The 26,030-nt window shown below is 43.3% G+C and overlaps 1 protein-coding gene across 4 annotated transcripts in view; it reads right to left on the reverse strand.

Moving 5' to 3' along the window:
- Window positions 1-26,030, reverse strand: part of GOLGB1 (golgin B1) — a 109,060-nt gene that overhangs the window by 47,480 nt on the left and 35,550 nt on the right. For all 4 annotated transcript variants that reach the window (XM_038401184.2, XM_043500487.1, XM_038401174.2 and 1 more), the window contains 5 exons: window positions 22,177-22,250; window positions 18,884-18,962; window positions 17,602-17,675; window positions 10,236-15,466; window positions 6,360-8,310 (listed from right to left, as the gene is read on the reverse strand). In XM_038401184.2, coding sequence (XP_038257112.1) covers window positions 6,360-8,310; window positions 10,236-15,466; window positions 17,602-17,675; window positions 18,884-18,962; window positions 22,177-22,250 — 7,409 coding nt within the window. The remainder of the gene's footprint in view (window positions 1-6,359; window positions 8,311-10,235; window positions 15,467-17,601; window positions 17,676-18,883; window positions 18,963-22,176; window positions 22,251-26,030) is intronic.

The raw sequence follows: 26,030 nt of genomic DNA on the forward strand, positions 1-26,030 counted from the left end.
CAGATCAAGGGACGTGATCGTTCCCCTCTATTCGACATTGGTGAGGCCTCATCTGGAGTACTGTGTCCAGTTTTGGGCCCCACACTACAAGAAGGATGTGGAAAAATTGAAAAGCATCCAGCGGAGGGCAACAAAAATGATTAGGGGACTGGAACGCATGACTTATGAGGAGAGGGTGAGGGATCTGGACTTGTTTATTATGCAGAAGAGAAGAGTGAGGGGGGGGATATGATAGCAGCCTTCAACTACCTTAAGGGGGGTTCCAAAGAGAATGGAGCTAGGCTGTTCTCAGTGATGGCAGATGACAGAACTAGAAGCAAGTTGTAGAGTGGGAGGTCTAGGTTGGATATTAGAAAACACTTTCTCTAGGAGAGTGGTGAAGCACTGGAATGCGTTACCTAGGGAGGTGGTGGAATCTCCATCCTTAGAGGTTTTTAAGGCCCGGCTTGACAAAGCCCTGGTTGGGATGATTTAGTTGGTGTTGGTCCTGCTTTGAGCAGGGGGGTTGGACTAGATGACCTCCTGAGGTCTCTTCCAACCCTAATCTTCTATGATATGAGCTCTTGCACTCCTTTCCTGCCCTAAATTTCTAGCATTAGCCCTTTTGGCTACCAAGTTGCACTGGGAACTCATGTTCAGCTGATTATCAACCACAACCCTCAAGTCTTTTTCAGAGTCACTGCTTCCCAGAAGAGAGTCCCCCATCCTGTATGTATGGCATATATTCTTTGTTCCTAGATATATACATTACATTTTGTAATATTAAAATGCATATTGTTTGCTTGCATCCAACTTAGCAACAGATCCAGATCACTCTGTATCAATGATCTGCCCTATTCACTATCTACCACTCGCCCAATCTTTAGGTCATCTGCAAATTTCATAGTTAATGATTTTGTTTTCTTTCAGGTCATTGATAAAAATGTTAAATATAGGGCCAAAACTGATTCCTGTGGGACCCTCCTAGAAAAGCACCATCTCAATGATTAGTTCCCATTTACAGTAACATTTCAAGATGTCATTTAGCAGTAATTAATCCATTTAATGTATGACATGTTAATTTTATATCATTCTAGTTTTTTAATCAAAATGTCATGTGGTACCACAAAAATGCTTTACAAAGGTCTCTTACATCAAAACTATTACCTTTATCAACCAAACATATCATGTCATAAAAAAAGATATCAGATTAAGTTTGACAGGATCTATTTTCCATAAACCCATGTTGATTTGCATTAGTTACATTATCCTCCATTAATTCTTTACTAAATGAGTCCTGTATTAATTGTTCCTTTTAAAAAAAAAAAAAAAAAAAAAAAGGATCGGTGTCCAGCTAACAGGCCTAGAATGACCCAAGTCGTCCCATTTACCCGCTTTAAATACTGGCACATTAGCTTTCCTTCAGTCTTCTGGAACTTCCTCACTGTTCCAAGAGGTAATGAATATTAACATTAGGGTCCAGTGAGCAACTCAACCTGCTGATTTAAACATTTCTAACTTTAGCAGCTGCTGTTTAACATCTTCCTGAGATATTCACAGAATCATAGGGTTAGAAGAGTCATATTGTCTAATCTCCTCCCAAGATGCAGGATTTTTGGGCTGTATAAGTAGGAGCATTGCCAGCAGATTGAGGGATGTGATCATTCCCCTCTATTTGGCATTGGGGCACCTAGCATTGGCCACTATCTGAAGACAGAATACTGGGCTAGATGGATCTTTGGTCTGACCCAGTACGGCCATTCTTATGTTATTTCATTCCTTTGATCATCTTTGTCGCTCGTCTCTGAATCCTTTCCAGTTTTTCTACATCCTTTCTACACATTAGTGACCAAAAGTGGACACAGTACCTCAGCTGAGGCCTACCCAACGCCCAAGTAGAACAGTAATGTTTCTGTTAATGCAACCTAAAATTGAATTTGCTTTTTTTGCATCATCATCACATTGTTGATTCACATTGAGGTTGTGATCCACCACATGTCCCAGATCCTTCTCAGAAGTGCTGCTGCCAACCCAGTTTTCTGTATTTGTGCATTTGGCTTTTCTTCCCTAAATGTAGCAACTTTTACATTTGTCTTTTTTTAATTTCATTTTATTGTCTACCCCAGTTCTCCAATCAGCTCTATCCTCCAAAGTATTGGCAACACCCACCCCCCCAACTTTGTGTCATCTGCAAATTTGATCAGTTTGCTCTTTATTAATGACCTGGATGTAGGTATAAAGATATTAAGCACTAGACCCAGAACAGTTCCCTGTGGAACCCCATTTGAGACCTCCCTCCAATCCGACATCACTCCATTAATAGTGACTCTTTGTTTGCAGTTGTTTAACAATTATGTATCCACTTAATGGTAGTTCCGCCAAGCCCGCATTTCTCTAGCTTACTTATCACAATGTCATATGGAACTGTGTCTAAAGCCTTGCTGATGTCCAGGTATATTATGTTCACAGCATTCCCCCATCCACTAAATTAGTTACCCTGTCAAAGAAGGAAATCAAGCTGGTTTGGCATGATTTGTTCTTGGTAAATCCATGCTGGCTGCTAGTGATTACCCCTTCATCCTCCAGGTATTCGCAAATTGAATGTTTTATACATTGCTTCCCAGGTATCAAAGTCAGGTTGACTGATCTATAGTTCCTCCTCCTTTCCCCCATTTTTAAAGATGGGCACTATGTTAGCCCTTCTCCAGTCTTCTGGGTCCTCTCCTGTCATCCATGAATTTGTAAATATTGTTGCCACTGACTCAGATTTCTTCAGCAAAATCCTTCAGTACCCTCAGGTGAATAGCACCTGCCCCCACTGATTTGAATTCATTCAAATTGGTGAGAAGATCTCTGACACATTCTTTACTTTTTCCAGTCTGCATCCCTTACCCTTTAGTGTCTATGTTAACTTCGCTAGTCGTCCGGTCACGTTATTTTTTGTGAGAAGACTGAAGCAAAACAGGCATTGAGCAACTCTGCCTTCCTATCATCTTCCATTACCAATTCACCTTCTCCATTGAGCAGCAGACCTTCACCATATTAGTGGAATAAAAAGTCTTTCATCACCCATTATCATAAAATAGGATTACATCCGTTTTTTCCCCCAATACAGAATAGAACTATTTATTGGACACTTCTCTTTTTTCTGCATTATTATTGATAATTCTATCATTTCCATCCAGAAATGGACCAATACCAGTGCTGGGATTCTTTTTGTTTATAATATACTTAAACTCCTTCTCATGGTCCTTAAATCTACTAGCCATAGCTCTCATGTTCTTTTGCTTCCTGTGAAGGCATAAGCAATACCATTCCTCTGGTGTCAGAAGCCTACAGCTGACTGACTAATTAGCCCAACCCGTGCACCTGCAATTTTAACTGGCTGAACCTCATAAAAGGAGAAGCAGGAAATGGAAGGGGACTGCAACACTTAGCCAGAGGCTGGAGCAATTGATGAGAGGAGTGGTGCCAAGAAACCAATGAACAGAAGGGAGATTGGGGAAAGTCCTGTTAACAAAACGTCTCTGAGGTAAGAACCAGGAATTGTTGGGTTGATGAACTTGTGGGATGAGGGACAGACTTGGAGAAAGGGACTCTCTCTTCAAAAAGTCTGTACAGGTTGAATCTCTGAAGCTTTGATCCTATTTCCACTAAGAATAGTTTAAAAAAAAAAAAAACCCAGGAATTAATCTGCCCGGAAACTTCCCTGGATTCTGTGAGAGGGCCCAGACAGAATTTCCCCAGGGAGGGAGTGGGCTCAGCTAGCATAAGCATGAATCCAGCCAGAAGAGAGCGCCGTAAGGTATGACCCAATCCTGTACACTTCCTTTTTTTTTTTTTTTTTTTTTAAACACACAAAATTTCTAACAACAATTAACTTCCCCTTTCTTCCATTTGTTATGATGGATGGTTCAGTTTTTTTTTTTTTTTTTTTACAGTGGCCTTCACCTCCCTTCTAAGCCAGGCTGGTCTTTTAACCAGCATGGCCTTCTTTCTCAATTGTAGATTTTTGTGTATCTAGTAAAGTGTTTTTAAACAATTCCTAACTAAGATTTTTGTTTAAATTATTCTTCCCACTAGTTGTTTTCAGCTTTGTGAAACTTTTTCTTTAAAAAAAGCATCAAGTTTTTATACTGTATATATAAAAAACTGGCTACAATATTACAAGTGTGTATATATGATACTGGTCCTTCCTTGTTTTCTGCTAAAATAAATTTAAGCATTTAAGTTTTCCTACTGTCATTTGAAGTTACTGTTATAGGGATGTTATGTAAATGTGAATTGAAGGGAGTTTATGAGAGACACTCTTTGAAGATGAAGTGAGCTGTAGCTCACAAAAGCTTATGCTCAAATAAATTTGTTAGTCTCCAAGGTGCCACAAGTACTCCTTTTCTTTTTGCAAATACAGACTAACACGGCTGCTTCTTTGAAGATGTGGCTCACATTATGAGAAAAGTTGAGAACCCTGGACTAGAGTATCTGTTTATACAGTAGAACCTCAGAGTTATGAACACCAGTCTTACAAACTGACCAGTCAACCACACACCATATTTAGAACCGGAAGTACACAATCAGGCAGCAGCAGAGAGAGACCAAAAAAAAAAAAAAAACCAAAGTAAGGAAACTGTTTCTGTGCTTGTTTCATTTAAATTAAGATAGTTAAAAACAGCATTTTTCTTCTCCATAATAAAGTTTCAAAGCTGTATTAAGTCAATGATCAGTTGAAACTTTTGAAACAACCACCAAAATGTTTTGTTCAGAGTTACAAACGTTTCAGAGTTATGAACAACCTCCATTCCCGAGGTGTTTGCAACTCTGAGGTTCTGTTGTATAATCTCATCCAGGGCATACCATAAGTGCGAGGGAAGGCATATGGATCAGTGTCCCTTTTAGAAAAATTTTTGTATCCTCATACTATAAAGATCTGGAAGCAAAATTGAGGCACAGAAGTTTCAAAGAATCTTGTGACAACTTCTGTGTAATTCTGTTCTACTCTATTTAGGTATTCATGCCACATCCATCATCGTACATCTAAGAATATCCAACAAGGAGATACACAAGCAGATGAAAAATTTCAAGGATGTGTACACAAAAACAATTCACAAAACACGGATTGGGTTTTGGAACCCCCTGTACTAGTCTCCAAAACGCTTTGGAAGACTGCCAAGAAAGGAACTGTGGTAAGTGAAAAGTAGTGCTGAGACATCTGCTCTGCATGAGGCAGTATTATGGATATAGTTTAAGAATAGATTGAGTCCTCTATTTTACACTCTACTGATAAAATGTAGTCTCTGAATTTCATAGACCAATCCTTTATAGGACAAGTAAATATTCCCAAATACTTTGCTGGAAAAATGTTGAGTAATTTTTGCAGAGGAAATATTTCACAGAAGAAAAATTAGTCTTTTTTTTAAAAATTTGGCTCTGACAACCAACCTCCTCAGGTATTAACCCAAAATCTGCATACTGTGGACACACAGACTGCTTACAGAGGGGTAACAGACTCTCCAGCTAATGTGTTCAATTCTGGGTATCACTGTGTACCAGAAAAAAAACCTAAATCTGGAGGAAAGATTAAAAGAGCAAAGTAGAAGCTCGGCAAAGCAGCAATTGAGGGGAGACAGAATAGTCTACAAACATGTAAACACTAAGGAAGGGGAAGAGTTATCTAGTGTGGTACATGGGTTGTAACTTGGACTAACTGAATGAACTAAAAAGGAAAAATTAAGAATGAATATGAGGAAAAAAAGTCTTCCTGACAGTAAGGTTGCCATGATCATTTAACATTTGTACAGCAATAGTGCCTACAGATATATCAACCAGCTTGGGCCCCATGGTGCGCCTCTAGGCCTCAATGTTAAATGATGACGATGACCTTACTGCCAGGAAGACTTTCCTGATATTCAGCCTTAATTTTCCTTTCTTATTTCTTATACATATGAAAAGTGACAGTCTTTGGGGCAAGACGAAACAGGTAGATAAGACAAACAAGGGGTTCAGACTGAGGTCTGGGGAGATGGGGTATGAAGTTGTGCAATGGTTTCCCAAAGAAAGAGGCATTGCTTGGAACTTCTAAAGTTAGACTGGATATAAGACTATGATGTGCTGAACTGACCCTCAAGATACGGGCTGGGACAGTTGACAAGGTTTCCCCACCTCTAATTTTTATGAGTTTATGTTTGAAAATCAAGCTTATTATGGAAGATATCTTAGAGTCACAGCAATGATATATAAGAAGCGGCTGTATGTTTTTACATTTCAAATATCAAACCTAGATCTCATGGGTTTTAAGGAAAATTCTAAAGAGAGGCCCTAATGAAACATTAGGAATTTTACCGCCAACATTCCTAAAGGTGGGAGGGGGAAAGAGAACTTACCAGTCTGTCTCGGTCATCCTGCAAGGAGGACAATGCCTTCTTCAGGCTCTGCACTTCTGCAGGGCTGGTGGAAGAGTTCATTGCTATCTGCTGCTTCACTTCCTCCACCTTATGTGCTGTGTCCAATTCACTCAACAGACGGTCTCTCTCATCCTGCAGGCTTGCCATGGCCCTAGAGAAGGACTTTACCTGGCTGGAGGACTCCTCCAGTTCCAAAGACAAGCGGAAAAGCTCTTCCTCTTTGACTCCGAGCTGCCGGTTAAGTTCCTCAAGCTGAAATAACAGACCTTTTTTATCATCAGCATTCTTCAGGGCTGTCAATTCAGACATCAGAGAGTCTCTCTCTCTGGTACTGGAGTGCTGCTCTTCCTGTAATTGAGCCATCTCCTTCTGGAGGCTCTGTACTAGACACTGCTGCTTCTCTAAGTCTGCAGAGTACTTCTTTCCCAGCACCTGAAGCTCTTCATTGGTTTGGTCCCAGCTATCCTGGAGAGAGCTCATGGACTTCCCAAAAGACTGAATTTGGGCTCTCAGATCTTTGTTTTCCTCTGTGACTATAAGAAGTTTCTGTTCCATTTCCATCAGGTCCCCTGCCAGCTCTGCTACCCTCTCTTCTGCTGTTTCAGTTTCATTCCGCATTACCCCTGCATCATGATGTAGGTGCTTCAGTTCATTCTCAAGTTTGTCCTCAGCCTCTCCCACCTTCTTGGCTGCATTCCTTTGGACATGGACCAGTTCCTCCTCTAATTCTGCTACCCTCTTCTGTGAGAGAGCAAGCTTACTGCTCATCTCTTGCACCTCCTTCTCCTGATCTTTTAATTGTGTCTCCAGCTCCACAATGAGTCTCCTTTCATGTAAAGCGGTCATCTCGCTCTGAATCTGAGACAGAGATAATGTCATGTTCTCAATCTCTTTGGACATGCTTTGTTTGTCCTCTTTCAGGGCTTCCACACACTGCCTGAGATCTTCCACAGAATGTTCAGACTCCTTCAGATGCCCTTCTATGTTGACCTTTTCATTTTCCAGCATTTGGATTCGCTGAAGCTGTGTTTTGAGGAGTTGCTTTTGCTGGGAATCCTTTATTGAAATCACCTGGTTCAGGTCCTCCCTATACCGCACGAGTTCTGCATCCAGTTTGGCATTTTCAGAATTGAGGTCATCCATCCGGCTATGGAAGCTTCGAATCTCCTCTTTAAGCTTGTTGTTCTCAGCAGCAGCCTCTTGAATCAACTGGTCTTTCTCCAGGATTATAACAAGATGACGCTCTTCCAGCTGTTTATAGTCTCTCAGCACACGGTCTCTGTCATCCTGCAGAGAAGACATGCATTTGGTGAAGGAAGCCAGCTGTGCCTTCTGCTGCTTACTTTCCTCTCTGGTTATCTTCATTGTTTCCATGAGATGATTAAGCTTGTCCAGTGCTTTCTCTCTCTCATTTTCCAGGGCCACTTTCTCTTCTTTCTTCTTGCCCAGCCTGTCCTCCAGCTTTTTAACCTCTTCACTGTGTTGCTGTTGTAACTCAGATACAACAGTCATGACTGCCTCCTCCTTGGCAGACAGTAGACTGATAATCTTCTGATCTTTAGCACCAATTTCTTTGTGCAGCTTGTCAGTCAGGTCCTTGGAGGCCTGTAGGTCAGCCTCAAGCTGCTCACAGTTGAATTTACAGTTCTGGATGCTGGCCTCTTGTTGCTTGACCAGGCTTTCCATTTCTTCTCTTGCTACCTCAGACTTAGTGAAGGAGTTATGCAAATCAGCTAGCTGGTCTCTGAGGCACTTGATTTCTGCATCTAGCTTCTGCAGTTCATTTTGAGAGTCTGTATATAGTCTCTGATACTCTTCTAACTGAGACATGAGCCCTTTGTTTTCCTCCTGCAACATGTCAGACATCTTTTGATGCTGCTGAATCACTCTCTGAGACTCAGACTCCCAATCCTGTTTGTTGTGTTCCAGCCTGAAAAAACAGACAGTAAACTATTACAAACAAATCTACAATGTATCCCAATATCCAAATTTGTATCCCTTATAGTGGGCTGCAAGATCTATCAGAGTTAAGGTCTAGAGTTTGACTAACTGCTCTAAAATCCACAGTTACTAGGACTTCCTTGAAATCTGGTGCGCCTCATGGGAGCACGAAAGCACCTCTCTTCCCTACCACCCACAAATGGGGGCAGGTGATAGGGGAGGGAATAGGAATTGGGGAGAGACACTGGGAAGGGGACATGGGGATGAGTGGCAAGGAGGCAGAGGAAGAATAGAGACGGGGTGCCTGTCAGGCCCACTTTCTCCTCTGTTGTGTGTGCTTGCACCAAGATCAGTGGTGCTGGAACAATTTGTATAGTAGGGGTTCTGAGAGCCATTGAACCAAATTGTAAACTCTGGATATGATGGAAACCACTTCAAGCCAGGGGGTGTGGCAGCACCCCTAGTTCCAGCACCTATGACCAGGATCTTGGGGGGGGAGGAAGAGAGGGGGTTTAGAGCAAATACTACAGGGAAAGGTTTGTTTCTAAACAATTTTCTATTGGAATTTTTAACATCATGGTACATTTCTATTGTCCTTTGACTCTGCAATCCCTGCACCAAAAAAACAAAAACAAAAAAAACCCAAAATCTAAAATTTGAATCAAATTGGAATTGTTGAATTCCTGAAGGCATCATTTACTTTGTGACAAAGCTCTGTCCTTGCCTCCGTGGGTCCCACGTTTCCTGGCGGATATCGCTAGCCTCAGAGGCTCACTGTGACCGTCCATGTAACCCTTCTTTCTCTAGAGACAAGAGTCACAGTCTACTGAGCCATTTTCATCATAAGCCAGCGAGGAAGGGGAGGAGAAGTTATCCTTCCTTGCACAGTCTCTGTTGTCTCCCAGTCTCAGTGATTAAACAGGGGGCAAAGGGGGGGAGGGGAAGAGCCCGGGCCCACCCTCTACTCCGGGCTCCAGCCCAGGGACCCTAATAGTATCAGCTATGGTAGCTGACCTTTTAGAAACATGACATGTACAATTCCCTGGGCTACTTCCCCCACAGCAGCCCTCACTTCCTCAAGCTCCACTTCACCCTTACCTCAGGGCCTCCTTCCTTGTGGCCAATATGGTGTGTACTACTCAGCCTCTCCAACAGCACAACTTCTTCCCACAGCTCCTGACATGCACTCCCACCTGACTAACTGGGAGGTTTTTAACTAAACTAGTTTCAGCCAACTCCCGATTGGCTTCAGGTGTCCCAATCAACATAGCTTTCTCCCTGCCTTCTGGAAAATTCTTAAATGGCCCAGGTGTCTTAATTGACCTGGAGCAGCTTCCATTTCACTTAACCTGGTACCAGGGATTTGTTTAGCCTGGAGCCAATATATCTATTTCCCACCACTTTTCTATAGCCATCTGGCCTTGCCCAGTCACACTTGCTATCTTAGTAACTTAAAAATATAATCACTATGTAGCAGAACTTATTTTAAGTTTCATGTTAGTAGAGAGAGACTACAGATGCTTCCCTGCTGACTACTGTCTGTTAAGGTGAATATAAATTACAATCTGGCTTTAAAAAAAAAAGTATCTGCTGATAACTGAGAAAAGAGAGATGGGAGGAAAGACCATAACACCAAAAAGAAAAGGAGCATTTGTGGCACGTTAGAGACTAACAAATTTATTTGAGCATAAGCTTTCGTGAGCTACAGTTCACTTCATTGGATGCATTCGGTGGAAAATACATCTGAAGAAGTGAGCTGTATCTCACGAAAGCTTACGCTCAAATAAATTTGTTAGTCTCTACAGTGCCACAAGTACTCCTTTTCTTTTTGCGAATACAGACTAAACACGGCTGCTACTCTGAAACCTGTCATAACACCAAAGTAACCACCACTCACTTTCATCTTTTCTTTACCTGGATACATGAATCTGTAGCTCCTCTATATGCATGGACATCTGCCTCATCTGATCCTTTAGAACAGTGCAGGTCTCCTCTCTAGCATGGATCTCCTCTTCCTTCTTTTGAATAGCCTCAGTGAACTTCTTATCCCATTTTTTGGACTCATCTATCACGCGATCCCTATCATCCTGGAGGGAAGTCATGCTCCTGGTGAAGGCAGCAAGTTGGGCCAGGGTTTTGTTAAGGCTGCCTTGTAGCTGCTTGGCTTCTTGGTCCCTTCTGTACAAGGAGTCTTGAATGTCTCTGACAGTCCCTTCCATATAATCTCTCTCTCTCTGCAAAGATGCCAGCTTTTCCTCCATGTTATTTGTCTCCTTTGAGTGCTTGTCCTTTTCTTGTTCCAGTCTTCTCTCAAAATCTTCATCCTTTCTCTTCATTTGAATTTTAACATGCTCTTTGTTTGCCTGCATCTCCTCTTTCACTTTCAGACTCTCTGCTAGAACCCTTGCTGTCTCGCTCTGAGTATCATCCAGTAATATTCTGCAGGAAGCCAGCTCTGCTTGGGCTTTCTTGGTGTCTTCACATGCTTTGGCTAAGTTCTCTTTGGCTGTTGCAAGTTCCTTTTGAGACTCACTTTGAACAAACTGCAGAGCTTTAACAGTTCTCTCTAGACTACTGATCTTCTCCTGGCTTTTAATACAGTCCTTCTGCAACTGCTTCACCTCCTGCTGTTTCTGTTTCAGCAACTCCTGAAGCTCTTTTGCATGAGTTCTGCCGCCATCTCCCTTCCGAGCACATTTTAGTTTTTCTGCATACTCCTTCTGTGTGTCTGCCTCTGACTCAGTTTTCTCTCTCACCAGATGCTGCTTCTCCTCCTCCAGCTCACTTACCATTCTTTGCAAGCTCTGGAGCTCAGATTTCAGTTGCTCATTTTTGGTTTGGAGGTCAGCCATGTCCTGTTGATAGTTTCCAATACTTCCATTAAGTTCTGCTAGCTGATTCATGAGCCTTTCCTCCAAGTCATCCTTCTCTGCCTCCAGCGTTTCCTTCAGCTTTGTCATTCTGACAAGTTGTTCTTCAATTTGTCTGTTAGTTAGTTCCATCTTAGCTACCGTTTCCTGAAGGGTGTTCAGTTCATGGACTTTTGCTGCCACTTGGCTCTCTAAGGCCTTTTTCTCCTCTCCTAAGGTTTCAACACTCCTGCAGATGCGGCCTACACGTTCTTCTGCAGCCATTCTATTCTCCTCCAGTTCTGTGATTCGCTCTGTGAGCTGAGCTATTTGCTGTAAGTAAGTATTAATATCATGTGAGCTGCTACCTTCATTTAATTTCTCTTCTGCCTCAGTTACAATGCCTGTTCTAAGAGGCTCTGGAGACTTTGCACAGGGCCCTAAATCCAATTGATTGTCAGCCACTTCTAGAGGTAATGCTGCTGTGAGAATAGCTTGATTTGCTCCTTCCATTATAGTTTTTTGGACACCATGCTTGGCTGCTGCCTCTAGGTTTTCCTTCAGCTTGGATTCTATGCACTGTAATTGGTGCTTTAAGACTTGAACTTCTTTACTAAGAGAACCCTTTTCAGCCATTAATGCTTCAAGTTGAATGGAAAGAGATTGGCAGTCCCTCCTAGGGCTCTCTAGTGCCTCTCTAAGACTAGTGCTTGTCAAGAGAGCCATATCTTCATCCCTGTTTAGGTCACTCTCTGTAGGGTGCAACTCTGCTCTCAGCCATTCGTTCTCTTCCTCCAGTTCCAGGATCTTTTGTTGCTTGGATTTTGCAAACTTCCTCATTTTTTCTTTCATTCCCTCCATCTCCTGCTCAGCTTCCTGCAGCTGCTTATCTACTTCTGTTTTCTTAGCCTCAGCACCTTTCAACTTGCTGAAAATGTCTTGTTTTTCCTGCCTGATAGTTTCCAGAACACGATGAATTCGCTCAGCCTCATTACTTACATTCTCATAGGACTGCAAGAGCGTTTCATATTCTTTCTGCAGCTCCTTATATTTCTCTTGCCACTCCGAACTCTCAGCAGCCTGCGAACATTTCAAGGATTCAATCTCCTTCTCTAGCTTCTCCTTCTCTTGAGTGATCCCCTCTAGAGCCAGCTTCAGGCTTTCACAAGAGCTATCAAGATTCTGATTTTCCATTAAAGCTTTGTCAACTTCTGCAATGAGTTTCTCTCTCTCTTCAATGACACCTACTAATTTTTCTGATAATGCATCTTTTTGCCTATCCCAATCACAAACCTGGCTCTCCATATCTGCCAACCTCAGAGAGAGATCTTCTATAGTCATTTTGGCAGTAGCCAGCTCCTCTTTTACAGTCTTGCTCTCTTTAAGTGCCTCTTTTCTAGAGATGAGTGCAGCCTGCAGCTTTCTCTGCATTTGGTTCTTATATTTGGCTTCTTCAGCCCCCTCATCTGGTCTCTGCTGGACTTCAAGAAGCTCAGCTTTCAGTCGCTTGTTTTGTTCCTCATGCATACTAGTTTGTTTTTCCAGTTGACTGTGCAGAGTCTTGATCAAGTCTTCTTTTTCCAGGAAATCTTTCTGTACACGAGTAAGAGCTTTGCTTTTCTCCCTTAGCTGCAAGTTTAAGAGTTCAATTTCTTCATCCTTTTTGCTCATAACATTTTTTAGCTCCTCTACTTCTTGTTTAAGTGCCTTCAGATTGTCCTGTCTGGAAATCTCTACTTTACTTTTTTCCAGTTCTGCCTGAAGACTTGCTGCATGGGCTTCCACCTGGTGACAGGTGCTCTTCAGACCTTCCCTCTCTGAGACCAATTGTGCTATGTGCTCTTGTAGCTGAATGACTGCTTCTGATTTGCAAGCAAGATCACTTTCCAACTGACTGACTTTGAATTCAAGTTCGTCTTTCTTGGTGTGCAGATTCTTGAGCTCTGCCTTAAACTCTTCTACAGAAATGTCTGTCTCCTGTAAGAGGTTATTTGTCTTAGTATTTTCTACTTCCAAGCATGAAGACTCAATCCAGCCTTGGCTCCAGCCAGAATGCTGTACGTTTCCTACAAGCTGTTGTGTTACATCAAGTACCGACTCAGCTGACCTTTGGAAATGGATGCCTGGCAGAGAACGGCTCTCTGTACACTCACTCTGTGCTTGGAGTTGCCTGAGCTGATCTTGGATGCTTTCCTTCTCTTTGCTTTGCTTACCAAACTGTTCTTGTAGGAGATTGTAATCATCCTTCTGCTGTTTCAGCTGCTCTCTGTGGTGTCTATCTTTTTCTTGAGCCTTCTTTATAGTGTCCTTACGGGAAGTCAGCGCTTCCTGAAGCTTCTTTTGAAGTTGCTCTTTTTCTTGTTCAAGGGCTGAGATTCTCTCTTTCAGAGCAGACTTATGGTGTTCTTCAAACCCTGCAGCAGCTGGACTGTCCACCTCATCCTCTTTAGAAGCAGCTGGGTCAGAACCTTCTAAGCGCTTATTGGCTGTGATAAGTTTCTGGATGACTGACTGGCTTTCCATAATTTCAGCCTTCTTTGAATCAATTAGGTTGGTCTTATCCTGCAAACTTTTCTTCATCTCCTCAATCAGAGCCTGCAACTGTGCTTCAGCTGCTTCTTTCTCCAACAAGTTCTTCTGGATGCTCTGTAGCTCAGCTTCCCTTTCAGAAAGCAACTGCATGAGACACATCTCCCTGGCTTGGCTTTCAGGAATCGCATTTCCCTCTGCATTTAGGCCACTTGCTGTAGTTTCTTCCACTTCAGCTTTCTGAGCTTCTGCCCCAAATGTCCCTCTCACTTGCACCAGCTCATTCTCTAGCTTGTTGACCTTCTTCAGAAGTTCCTTTCTGTTGATGAGAGCTGCCTGCAGCTTCCGCTTCACTTGCTCATTTTCTTTTTTGAGACGCTCCAGTTCACTTCCTAGCATCTCTCTCTCCTTACACACTGCTGCCACCATCTCACTCTGCTGCTCAGACCCCTCGCATTTCAGACACAAGTCTTCTACTTCTCCCGTTTGACCCATGTGCTGGTCTCTTATCTCCTCAGTTTTCAGCAATAGGCTCATCTGCTCTTTAAGGCTCTTTAGCTCACTCCCCAGAGCAAATTTCTCTTCATTCAGCTGGCCTATTTTCTCAGACATTGTGATGCTGATTTCAGTCACCTGCTGATCCTTCTCCAGTAAAGTTTGCTGGAGGTTCTCATTATCCCCAGTCCGTTCAGCAAGAACCTGTTCTAGCCTTGCTGTGTCAAGCTCCTTTGAGACAATGCCTTGGGTAAGCTCCTCTATCTTGACTGTGTTCTTCCTCAGATGTTCTTGCAGATCAAGCACTTCACACTCCGTCTTCTGGAGCTGGTTTCTCAGACTTTTTGCTAGAGCATCCTGTTTCGAAAGCTGAAGCTGTGCCTCATCCAGGTCCTTTTGCAAAGCTTCAATTTTTATCTCTTTGGATTTATATTCATTTTTCAGGCTCTGGATTTGTTCTTTCAGTAGACTATGCTGTATAGTTCTGCTTTCATAGTCAGATAGCCTCTGCTTTTCTGAATCCATTAGATTTCCCTCAAGCTTCTTCACTTGCTCCTTTAGTTCTGTTATGGTACAAAGCTCCTTCATCTGAGACAGGAGCTGATCTCTCTCTTCAGTCAGAACATGCAATGCACTGTTAGAGTTCTCTGCATTTTTCCTGCATTCCGCAGCCAGCTGGTTTAGCCTATTTATTTCTGCCACTTTCTCATCTGAGTCTCTCTTATACAATTCCTCTGATTTCTGCAGACTTGTTTGCAGCTCCATAATTGTTATCTGCAACTGTGTCAGCTCCTGAGGCTGAGAAAGACCAAGCTCTGTAGTTGCTGCAGAGAATGCTCCTCTAAGCACTTGCACTGCCTCCATTTCCCCTCCACTGTGGGTGATGTGCTCCAGGGGTACTTCTGGAAAGCTGTTTGTCTCTTCCTGAAGCACAGAGGTTTTCTGCACTTCCTCCACTGTCAGTGAGCAGCTGCTCAATGCACTCTGGATAGATGAGATCTTTTGTCCTTCTCCCTCGAGGAATCTTGGCTGGAATCTTCCTCCCATTAGGTTTATTTCTTCCTCTGCCAAGTTCATTGCAGGTGTTTGGCTTCCTGGGTCTAGAAGCTGTCCCTTCAGAAATATTATCTCCTCTTGAGCTTCCCTCAATTCCAGCAGCAAGACTGACAGCTCTTTATGTTTCTCTGCAGAAAGATACTCCAGAATGCCAGCTGGGCCACTTTCTTCAGCAGACTGTCCGCAGCTGCTTCTTGGGGTTTCGTCTGTACTGGTCTAGAACAAGAAAAAAAGAGCTAGTCTCAAATAAACCGCAATTCTCTTGAACCCCATAAGAGGGTTGACTTACTCTGACCCTGCATCTGGATGCCTCTGCCTCATTTTTCCACTTTGCTGGTACCATAAAGAGTACACACTTTACATGTTGCAACAAAGGTTCCCATTTCTTGGACTGTTTTTTTGGAACATAAAGGTATCCAAGGACCTTTACGGCAGTCCTCTTCAGGTCCTTTTATATCCTTCCCAATTACCCATGTCAGAGTTTTAGGGATTGGCTCTCAGCTCCCTGCCAGTTTTCAGATGCCCATAGTTTCTCTAGATCCCTGCAGAGAGAGAGAGAGAGAGAGAGAGACTCTGAAGTGTCCTTCTCTTCCTGTGCCTCTCCCAGGTCTCCCAGTAGGCCTTTTCAACCAGTACCTTCCTGGGCTCCTATCCCAGATCCCTCTGGGTAGGGAGCTCTCCTGGTACCACTTCAAACAGAGTTTTTGTGGGGAGATCTACACCAGGTCTTTCCTAGCTTCTGGTTTAACCCTACAACATGAGAGGAACCTACTTTTTAATTCCTGCCTTGATTATTTGACAAGTTACATGACCCTTCCTAATTGTCTTTTACAGTGATTACAAGCAGCTGCTGCCATTCCAAGGGCAAAAGGGTTCATTCTTTCCCTGCCAGTGCAGGGAAAAGGTCAGCCTACCCAGTCTCACATCAGTGCAGGCATCAAGAAATTGCCACATTGGGATTGGGTGTGGGAAGAAGGGTAAGCTCAGCACGACAGGAATTTCAGACCAGAAATGTAACCAGACTCCTGTGGGAGGTCTTGTTCACACACAGCGTCAAATCCTTAACATTTTAGGATCCTCTGCCACTTCTGTTGCTGGGTTGTAAGCCAGATAGGCTCAGTGGGGACCAAACCCATTTTATAGGGCTCTAAATAAGAGGCTTGTTCCCTGTTCTGTGTCTGATGCCAGATCAGAGAGCTAGATAGGACATCTGGACCAAGGTATTTGCTCTTATTCAAAATAGCATTCCTTGTGGTCTCGCTCTCTTCTGGAGATGGGGGGCAATGAATCCTCCTCAGAGCAAAGGGTGGAGGTCACCTGTCCCCCCCCCCTCACATTTATGCTTTAACTCCCCATAACATTAATGTTGTGGTGTTGCAAGGGCTGTGCCGCTGTCAAGCTGGAGGAAGGGACTGATTAACAAGGAATGAGTGAAGAGAGCTAAATACAGTAACTCCTCTCAACGTTGTAGTTATGTTCCTGAAAAATGCGACTAAGTGAAACCATGTTAAGCGAATCCAATTTCCCCATAAGAATTAATGTAAATGGGGGGGGTTAGGTTCCAGGGAAAAATATTTTTGCCTGACAAAAGGCATTATACACATTTTAAACAAGCAATTTAATACAGGTATAAGTTTTAAACGGAGGAGGTGCCCCTGGCTTACCCTACACAGGCACAGTCCACTGGCCCTGGAGATGAGGCAGGCAAGGAGGCTGAAGGTGCTGTAGGCTAGGAGAAGCACGTTGCGCAGCAGCAGCAGCTTCCCCTAATCTGCAAGCACCAGGGGCAAGGGGGGTTCAACCCTCAGCCTGCCCACTCCCCTCCTTCCCCCCAAGCCCCCATCCCTTGACCCGCCTCTTCTCCCCCCCACCTCCTCCCCCCTTACTTTGCATGCTGCATCCTCGCTCCTCCCCCTTCACTTCCCTCCCTTCTAAACACCGCAAGCCAGCTGATTGCTGTGGGCAGGAGGCAGGGGAGGGAGGGGGAAGGTGCTGATCCGCAGTGTCTGCCGGCGGGCGGGAGGCGCTGTGAGGAGAGCGAGGGGGTGCGTAGGGAGGCTGCCAGCTGTGGAGAAAGCAGGCAGCCAAACACAAAAGAGTGGAGCATTGCACAAGTTTAAACGAGTATGTTCCCTAATTGATCAGCAACGTAACAACGAAACAACGTTAACTGGGACAACTTTAAGTGAGGAGTTACTGTACATAGAGCCTTGCTCAGCACCATAATAGCACCATCAGGTTGTGCGATTATGGAAGCTCTATAATTTGAGCCTTTTCAAACTAGATTGGACATTAGCTAAACTATAGACTTGTCTAACTTTGTGATAGAACTTATATTGCCAAGGTCATACCTGGGTTAGAGCCATGGTATCTTCAGATGGCTGAGGAGATTGTGGTTCATTATTCACTAGTGTTGCTGAATGACCTAGTGACAAAATACATGCATGTCACAAGCAGAAAATCCAGATCCACAGTAAGCCAGCGAGCAGATGGAAAGAGATCCAGATACCTGGGGCTGGAACTTCCTCAAGTCCTCAAGAAGTGAGGGGAGAAGAGAGACAGATAGTGGTGCCCTAGGGCAGGCTCCCCTCACCCTCCAGACCTAGCAGCCTATCCCTTTGACTGGGGCACCACATTGTGCAGGACCTTCCTTAACTCATGGGGATGGAGTGAGTTGGAGAAAGGGGGAAGAGAAGGGGAACCAGGGCAGGCTCCCCCACCAGGATCCAGCAAGTCCATTCCCCTCTCTGCAATAAACAGCCTTCTCTTGCTGCCAGCTAACATAGTTAGTCCTGAAGTTCAAGCAGTAGCACATAACAGGATTAGTTTTTACCTTTTGCTCTTTAAAAAAAAAGAAAAAAAAACCAACCACCCTAGGAAATTAAAAACAAAAAATTATGTTTAAGAACACTGAGGTGGCAAGTCAAGCTCTCGAATGTTAGGAAATGCCAGATTTATGGTTTCCCATGCACTTTAATTCTGTCCCCCTTTGCATATGCATTATGATACAGTCTTTACTTACATGATCACATGCTATTTTTTCCAAAGGATGTCTGCCTCATTCAGTGCAGGACACACAAGTGGACAGATTTAAGAAAAACTAAATCTGTTATTTCTTAAATTTCAAGAGCTTGACTTTGCAACCTAAATAACATTTTTAACATTCTTACATACAAATAAAACAATCTTACTAGACAAGATGAACAAAGGAGGGAAAACAGAGGCACAAAGAGGGAAAGTGACTTGCCCATGGTCACACAGCAGACGAGTGACAGAGCAAGGAACAGAATGAAGATCTCCTGACTCCCAGCCCAGTGTCTATCACTGGACAATAATGCCTCACACCTTTCCTGTATACTACCTCAGACTCTGACCCTATCAACCCTTCTCTCTCCTTCTCATCTCAGAGGCCACCTCACAACCCAATATAAAAATCTTCCTCCCCACTGTGCCACCTCAGATTTACTCCCTCTGTCTCCCCATGTATAGTGTCAGAACCTTCCTCTTTCTGCACAGCTTCAGAACCTGACCTCAAAGCCCCACTCCCTGAATCACTTCAGACCCTTCCATGAAGCCTCATTGCACAGCTGGGGAGAGGCTGTCTCCCTAACTTCTCCAATTCTGTGAGGTTACCATCAGGCCCAGGTGAGCAGTATGGTCCTTCTTGAGTCAGCAAATCCAATAACTTGGAATCAGTTCCAGTTCTGTCAGTCTATTGGAAAACAAAGATTGGTTGGTTCAGAGCTGTAATCATCACCGTTGGACACAGCTGTTTTAGCTGCCTGACACACTGTCTGCCCACTCTGAATCCTGCTACTTTAAGACCTATATCTGCTGCATAATGGAGATACAAAACATTGTATAAGATACTAGATAAAAGCCTGAATGCAGATCTCAGTGATCTATCAAGTTAACCCTTAGGGTATCAAGAAATATCAACATCCTAAGCACCTCCCCCACCTCACCTTATACGTGACCCACACATTCCTCCTTCTCCTCTCCAAAAAGGAGCAACTCCATTTTCCTATCCCTCCATCATCTTCCTTCAACACATCAGATGAGGGCCTTTCCTAGCAGGCAGAGCATCCTGTGACTTTAATAGGCCAACTCAGATCAAAGCCATAGATTAATTCACTTGTGGGTGAATATCAAAAGAAATGTTAAGTGTCCTGATATAAATTTGGTATAAGAGACCATTATCACAAAGTCCAATTTGTCTGGGTGGCAAGGCAGGCTGGAGGGCCTAAGTGGATTGTTTGTGGCCCCATAGTAAGACTAATACAGCGATCCAGCAGTGCACATTTGTTACTGGCTTGGTGAAATCTAATTATAGGATATACCACCAATTTGGGGCGTCTGCCCTGCTTTCTGACAATCTGATGTGAAATTGGCACTCAGTTGTGAAGCCACTTCAGACAGCATGACAACTGGTGTAGTCAAACAGGATGCACATGCCACAGGCCAACTGGTTTACCAATTAGAACCCAATGCTATTTAAAGTCTAAATTTGATATTGAGAGTTTTAAGAGTTAAAGATTAGTCACAATGGGTGAATCACAATCATATGAGCATCTTGACTTGAAAAACCTTAAACAATTATGTAAAGAAAAGGGGTTTATCCTTTGGAAAGAAAACCTCAAATCAGGAACTAGGAGCTTTGGTCATGGACTTTGACCAGAAGGCTGGGACTCAGCCTCCCCATGTGTCAGATGCTGCTACAGCAGAAATGGTCTGAATGCAATGACAAAGCATGGGAGCACGAAATAAAGATTGAGAGCCACTTCAGACAGCATGACAAGCCCATACTCTCCAGAAACTCTGTCACTGGTAATTCTTGCTGCTTTATGCCACTTATCTTCTGCTGCTTTTTAGTCTGAGGTGACAGGACCTGAGAAGTGCAGAAGGTGGAGCATACTGTGGAAAGAAAGAGTACAATATGCTGCTCACAGAGGGGACAGAGACTCTTCTTCCTCCCCAGAACCTCCTACTAAAACACAGGAAATTAGCTGATCTCTTGGTGACATCCAGACAGGGATCTAGATCTAGTTTTGTAAGACTCAGTGCACTAGGCCTTTGATCTCTTTAAAAAAACAAAAGAAAAAACATTCACATGTGGATTGATACAGACTTAAAAAGAATTCTGTGATCTTAAGTCTCAGATCTTAATTCCCAGTACACACTGGCCAACATCACAAACCACCACAGACATTTGGCCATACTGGTAATTTGTGAAGAAGCAAACCAAGACCAGAATAGCTAGAGTCTCTGGCTCAGAACTGAGGCACATCAGCAAACCTAGGGTAGGAAAGGTGCCCCCTCAACAAAAATAATAAAAATCAGGGGGCATAAGGAAACAGCACACTTCATAGTCAAACAAACCTAGCAAAGCAGAAATGAGGCTGAAGTTAAATTTAAGCCAGTTCCAGCAATACCAGTCAATTAAGTATTACACCTTCTCATCAGAGCAGGGAGGTAGAGAAATATGTAGCCGTGTATTATTTTATAGCAGCAGTAGCCCTAAGCAAATCTCTCAACAATCACTCTCAAAAGCAACTCAGAGACATCAAAAAGCTTTGGGAACAAAACTGATGTCTATTACCATCATGCATAGACCATACAGTAGTGGTACAGGCCACTGGGGAGTCATTCAGCATCACAGACTGCTCCATTAGGCACGATCTCCACCCTAAGTACAAGACTGCTTTTGCCTTTGTGTGTGGCAACGTCAACAATATTTATACAAACCAGAAAGAGGATGGCTGTCCAATTCGGATTAGATCTGGGCATGAGTCCAGCCTCCCCGTGTTGGATTCATATTCATACAAATCTCAGTCTAAAATAAAGACTTGATAAAAGATGCTTAAATGACAATGGCCCTCCTCACTCCCAGCACTGGGCCCCATCTAATCTGTAGCTTCTTGTGCAGAGTGACTATTAGTAGTAAAAAGAACCAAATAAAGTGGCTTTGGTACATCCTGAAGTGGGACAAACTCCCCCTTGCTTTTAAATCAATGACTAATAAAGAGTTAGACAGGCAAAATGTGAACAGTCATCTAAAACACAAACACAACCAGAGGAATAACCTGATAGCCTAGAGGCTGTGAACCCCATGCCACAAGCCACTCACTTTTCCAAGCCAACAGGAGAAGTGTGTGCTGGGTGGGCAGTGATATTACACCATCACCACTTCACCTCTGCTAACTGGTTGGAATGGAGGATGGTGCTTTGGAAAAAGAGCCCCGACCTTGCTTTCAGCTAAATTCTTAATACAGATATTTGGGGGCAGAGACCCCCCTATCAGCTAGTCTATCCAGCATGGAGTGAGGCAACAGGTGGTCCCCTCCTACTACTACTCTTGCCCTCATATTCAGGTTGTTTGTAAGGTCATTATATCATGAGCTGTTCACCATCGAATGGATTGTGCAAAGGTTCCATCCCCCTCTTCTAAGGGACAGGGACAAAAATATTCTAATTCCCTGCTCCTACTTGACAAAGGATCACTGTTTTCTCTTCTATGAGAGATCCCTTATAAGGCAATGGGAGTGCATGGGGCTGAAATGCAACCTGTAACACAAAAAGTTAAACCTTTAGAGTGATGCTCCCTAGGACTTAGATCAACTGGTATCAACTGGACACAGAACACTGCAGAATGGAAATGTGGCAGAACAGGGAGCTGTTGTGTGGACTGGGGAGGTTTGACAATGGATGAAGGGGGCTCAGAAATCCCACAACTAGTAAACAGGGATGGGGTTTGCTTTCCAACCAAGTACAAGTTGTATTTAGAGGCCATTTCCACATTAATCCACCTAAGAATAACATAGCAAAGAGGATTGTTAGAAGAAGACTCAACAGCTTATGGGAAGCAGTTTAAGGTCAAGTCCTCAACCTATTTTTGGTTTTGTTCAGTCTGGCTGCTTGGTCATTACCTGGTTTGAATCTTCCATGCTCATCACAGCTTCATGCTGAGCCTCCAGGAGGGTATGTTGAGAGCACAGAGTCTCTGAAATGTTCACAAACAAGTGGTCATTAACTTTCAGAGAAAACACTCTTCTCCCTGAGTGAGGGAAGCACTCTCGTACTTTCCAGAGAGCAGGGTCCAGGGCTGTCCACAACATGCAAGTGGAGGAGGAGATATGGAGTCATCCCAGGACGGAGCATTAATTCAAGCACTCTTCAGAGAAAGGTTAGGATTGCCCTGGCAGAGGCATGTCACCAGGACAGAGCACTACTTTGGGAACCTTTCAGAACAAAGCTATTATTGGCCTGGAGAGGGAAAGTAAAGGGCAATCAGTAGAGCTGGTAGGCTTTAAGAATGTTTGCTGTGAGGAAAAAAACCCACAATCATTCCAACAGAATCTTCACATTTCATTTTGATAAAGTGAAATGAAAAACTATTAGAAGGGTTATTAAATTAAATAATTTATTAGAATAAACTGGAATAGGGTTCAAAATGCAAGGGCCTTAATTTAGAAGTGAAGATGTTGGAAGAAAGTAAACTCAATTTGGCTCAGTAACTTTCTGTAAACTGGCATGTAGATACTATGGTGATGAACACAATACAAAAATCTAGACAAACAGAAACTGGGTTAAAAGTGCTGATCTATTGTATTTGTAGGTAATGATTTTAATGAATATAGAATTTACTTTGATTCATTATTGCAGGCAAGGAATTTCCGTCTGGATCTAGCAGTGTTTGTGACAAGTTATTGTCCAGATTTTATCATGACGGATTTTTAAACATGTATCCTCTAATAAAAGGAGGACTTGTGGCACCTTAGAGACTAACAAAATTTATTTGAGCATAAGCTTTCATGAGCTACAGCTCACTTCATCGGATGCATTCAATGGAAAATACAGTGGGGAGATTTATATACACAGAGAACATGAAACAATGGGTGTTACCATACACACTGTAACGAGAGTGATTAGTTAAGGTGAGCTATTATCTTTACCTCATACATTCTTCTAGAGCTGTGCCTGCATAAAAGAGCTAGACATGTAACCTGTTCATTTTCATGCTGGTGTCTTGCCAGTAGGAGTTTTTCATTTTATTAAGAGTCAATTCTATTAAAGATGTTGCCTCAGCCTTTTTGCAGTATAGAAGGCCAGTTAAGATGCAATTTATGCAAGCTTCTCTCCCCCCCAGCAACACTAACTTCGGCACATTGCAAAAACAGCCTTTTTTTCTGGTTAAACACAGTTTTCTATTATGATATATAAAAATTTTTTTACATACATTATATTTTATATAAAATATAAAAATATACAGAACCAGACATAGGACCCAGTTAACACTGTTGTGGGAACCTTAATTTCTGCACTTCCTGGCTCCAAATGTACAACCTTAATATTGCATTAATGTAGCGAGATAGCAGTTGTTCATTTGTTTTTCTGTCTGTTTGTTATATTAAGAGCTGACATCAGAGGTTAAGTAACACCTAACATGGATTTTGAGAAAGCCCTGATGAACTACTCCCTCTGAGATTTGTCACATCTCTATCACACTGGCTGGACTGTAGCCGGTCTGCTTTTCATGCTGATGATTCATTTTCACTGGATTCATCTCAGACTGAACTCTGCCAGGGACAGCCATACCCTTTTTGTCACCTAGTGGATCAAGAAAATGCTACGTATTTTGTAATCTGTTTACAGAGTGAAGATGAACAGACATTTCATAATCTTTGGCATCTATACCTCATGGTTCTCAACCCAGACATTGTTTTTATCAGGGCTGGCCTTATTATGATGCGAACTGAGGCGGCCACCTCAGGCGCAAGACTTGGGGGGGGGCACTAGGACTCAGCGTGTAGAAAATTGTCTCTGCTGCTGGTGCATATGTATTCTCTCTGCTCTAGATACGCAAAGAGGGTGGAGTGCTGTGCTGGAGGAAGGAGGGTACAAGCAGCATAACAGGCAGGTAGGAGAAAAGGTGATAGGGAACAACAGAAAGCAGTAGGAGCTGCAGGGAGAGAGAGGAGGAGGAGCCTCTTATGTACCTCTCTAGCATCCCCAGGAGCCTGGTCTGATTAACACCAGCTTCTCAGGGAGCTTCCTGTTTCCTGCTGCTTCCTTGAACCCACTTGAGGAGAACAGGCAGTCAACTGAAGTAGTAGGAGCCAGTTAGGCCCTTAAAACGCTGCTATCTTCCCTCACTCAGGCTCTGCTACCAGCCTGTTTATTTGTCCCCTTTAGTTGAGTGTTGAGAGCCACTATAGCTGGCAGAACAGCAGTCATGAGTGAAAGAACAAAACACCCCTCTGGGGCAGCATTCAGAAAGAGAAAGAAAGCAAAGGAAGCTTTTCTATCTAAGCAGGAAGGAGCTCTCCTGAGATACATAGACACAAGTGTTCACAGTGAGCCTTCCAGCCTCAGAGAGGATGTGAGTGGTGAGAAGATGCCTGATCTTCCAGTTAGTCAGAGTGCAGGTGACCTGGCAGCTACTGCGGCATCCATATCAAATGGATGTAACCCTGCACATACCTGAAGAAAAGTGTAGATCAGAGAAGAGTGTGGTGGAGGTACAAGAAACAGCTGCTGCTGAGTTTAGTTCCTTAAATCTAGATGATCCAGGACTGTGCCTCCACTTGAACAGTAGCCTGAGGAACTTCCCTGTACTGCATGGGCCACAGCAAGTGAAAAACTTCACATTCCCCAAAGACAACGAAAATAGAAGTTTCCATCCAACACATTACTGGCGTGAAATCCCCAATGGTGACAAAAGTGGAGAGGCCATGGCGTATGTACTCAAAAACCCCAGAATGCTGCAAACTGCTTTTGTTGCAAACCTCTTCCATCTAATGTTCCAGCCACACTGGGTTCTACAGGAACAAAGGATTGGAAAAATCTGGTATGCCATGAGAAGGCAGAGAGAATTCCATAGGTGGAAAGAGCTTGAAGTGAGACTAAGGTTAAAGGTCACCATAGATGATCAGCATCAAGAGAAGATTGCATCAGTCTCTCTTTACTGGCAAAATGTTCTGAAAAGGCTCATTGCCATTGTGAGAATGCTTGCTACCCAAAACCTAGCACTGTGTGACACTTCAGATCAGCTGTATGTGCCAAACAATGGAAACTTCCTTAAAATTGTGGAGCTGATGGCTGAGTTTGATGCTGTACTCCAGAAGCATCTAAGAAGAGTCACCACCCAAGAAATGTACACACAGCACTACCTTGGCAAAATGAGATCATACAGTTACTGGCAACAAAAGTCAAACAGAAAATTGTGGCAGATCTGACATCAACAAGATATTAGTCTGTTATTCTGGACTGCATACCTGACATCAGCCATAAGGAACAAATGACTTTAAAGGTGTGTTTTGTAACAACAACAGAACCTAGTGACAATGTCCCTGCAATGGTGACTGTCAGAGAGCATTTTCTAGAATGTATGACACTAATGATACTACAGGAGCTGGTATGACAAATGTGCTTCTTAAAATGCTGAAAGACATGGGAATTGAGATAGCTGACACGAGAGGTCAGGGCTACAATAATGGTGCCAACATGAAAGGAAAGAACAGAGGAGTGCAGACACAGATCCGAGAGTTAAACCCTCTAGCTTTTTTTGTCCCATTCAGTTCTCATTCATTGAGCTTGGTGATCAGTGATGCAGCATCAGCGTCTAGTGAGCCTGCTGAATTTTTTAATGTAATTCAAAGCATCTATGTATTTTTCTCTGCATCAACTCATCGATGGCAAATTTTGAAGCAACATCTGGGAACATCCTCTCTGACACTGAAACTACCGAGTGCCACATGATGGGAAAGTCAAGTGGAGGCGA

The sequence above is a fragment of the Dermochelys coriacea genome, chromosome 1, assembly GCF_009764565.3.
Source record: "Dermochelys coriacea isolate rDerCor1 chromosome 1, rDerCor1.pri.v4, whole genome shotgun sequence".
Lineage (NCBI taxonomy): Eukaryota > Metazoa > Chordata > Testudines > Dermochelyidae > Dermochelys > Dermochelys coriacea.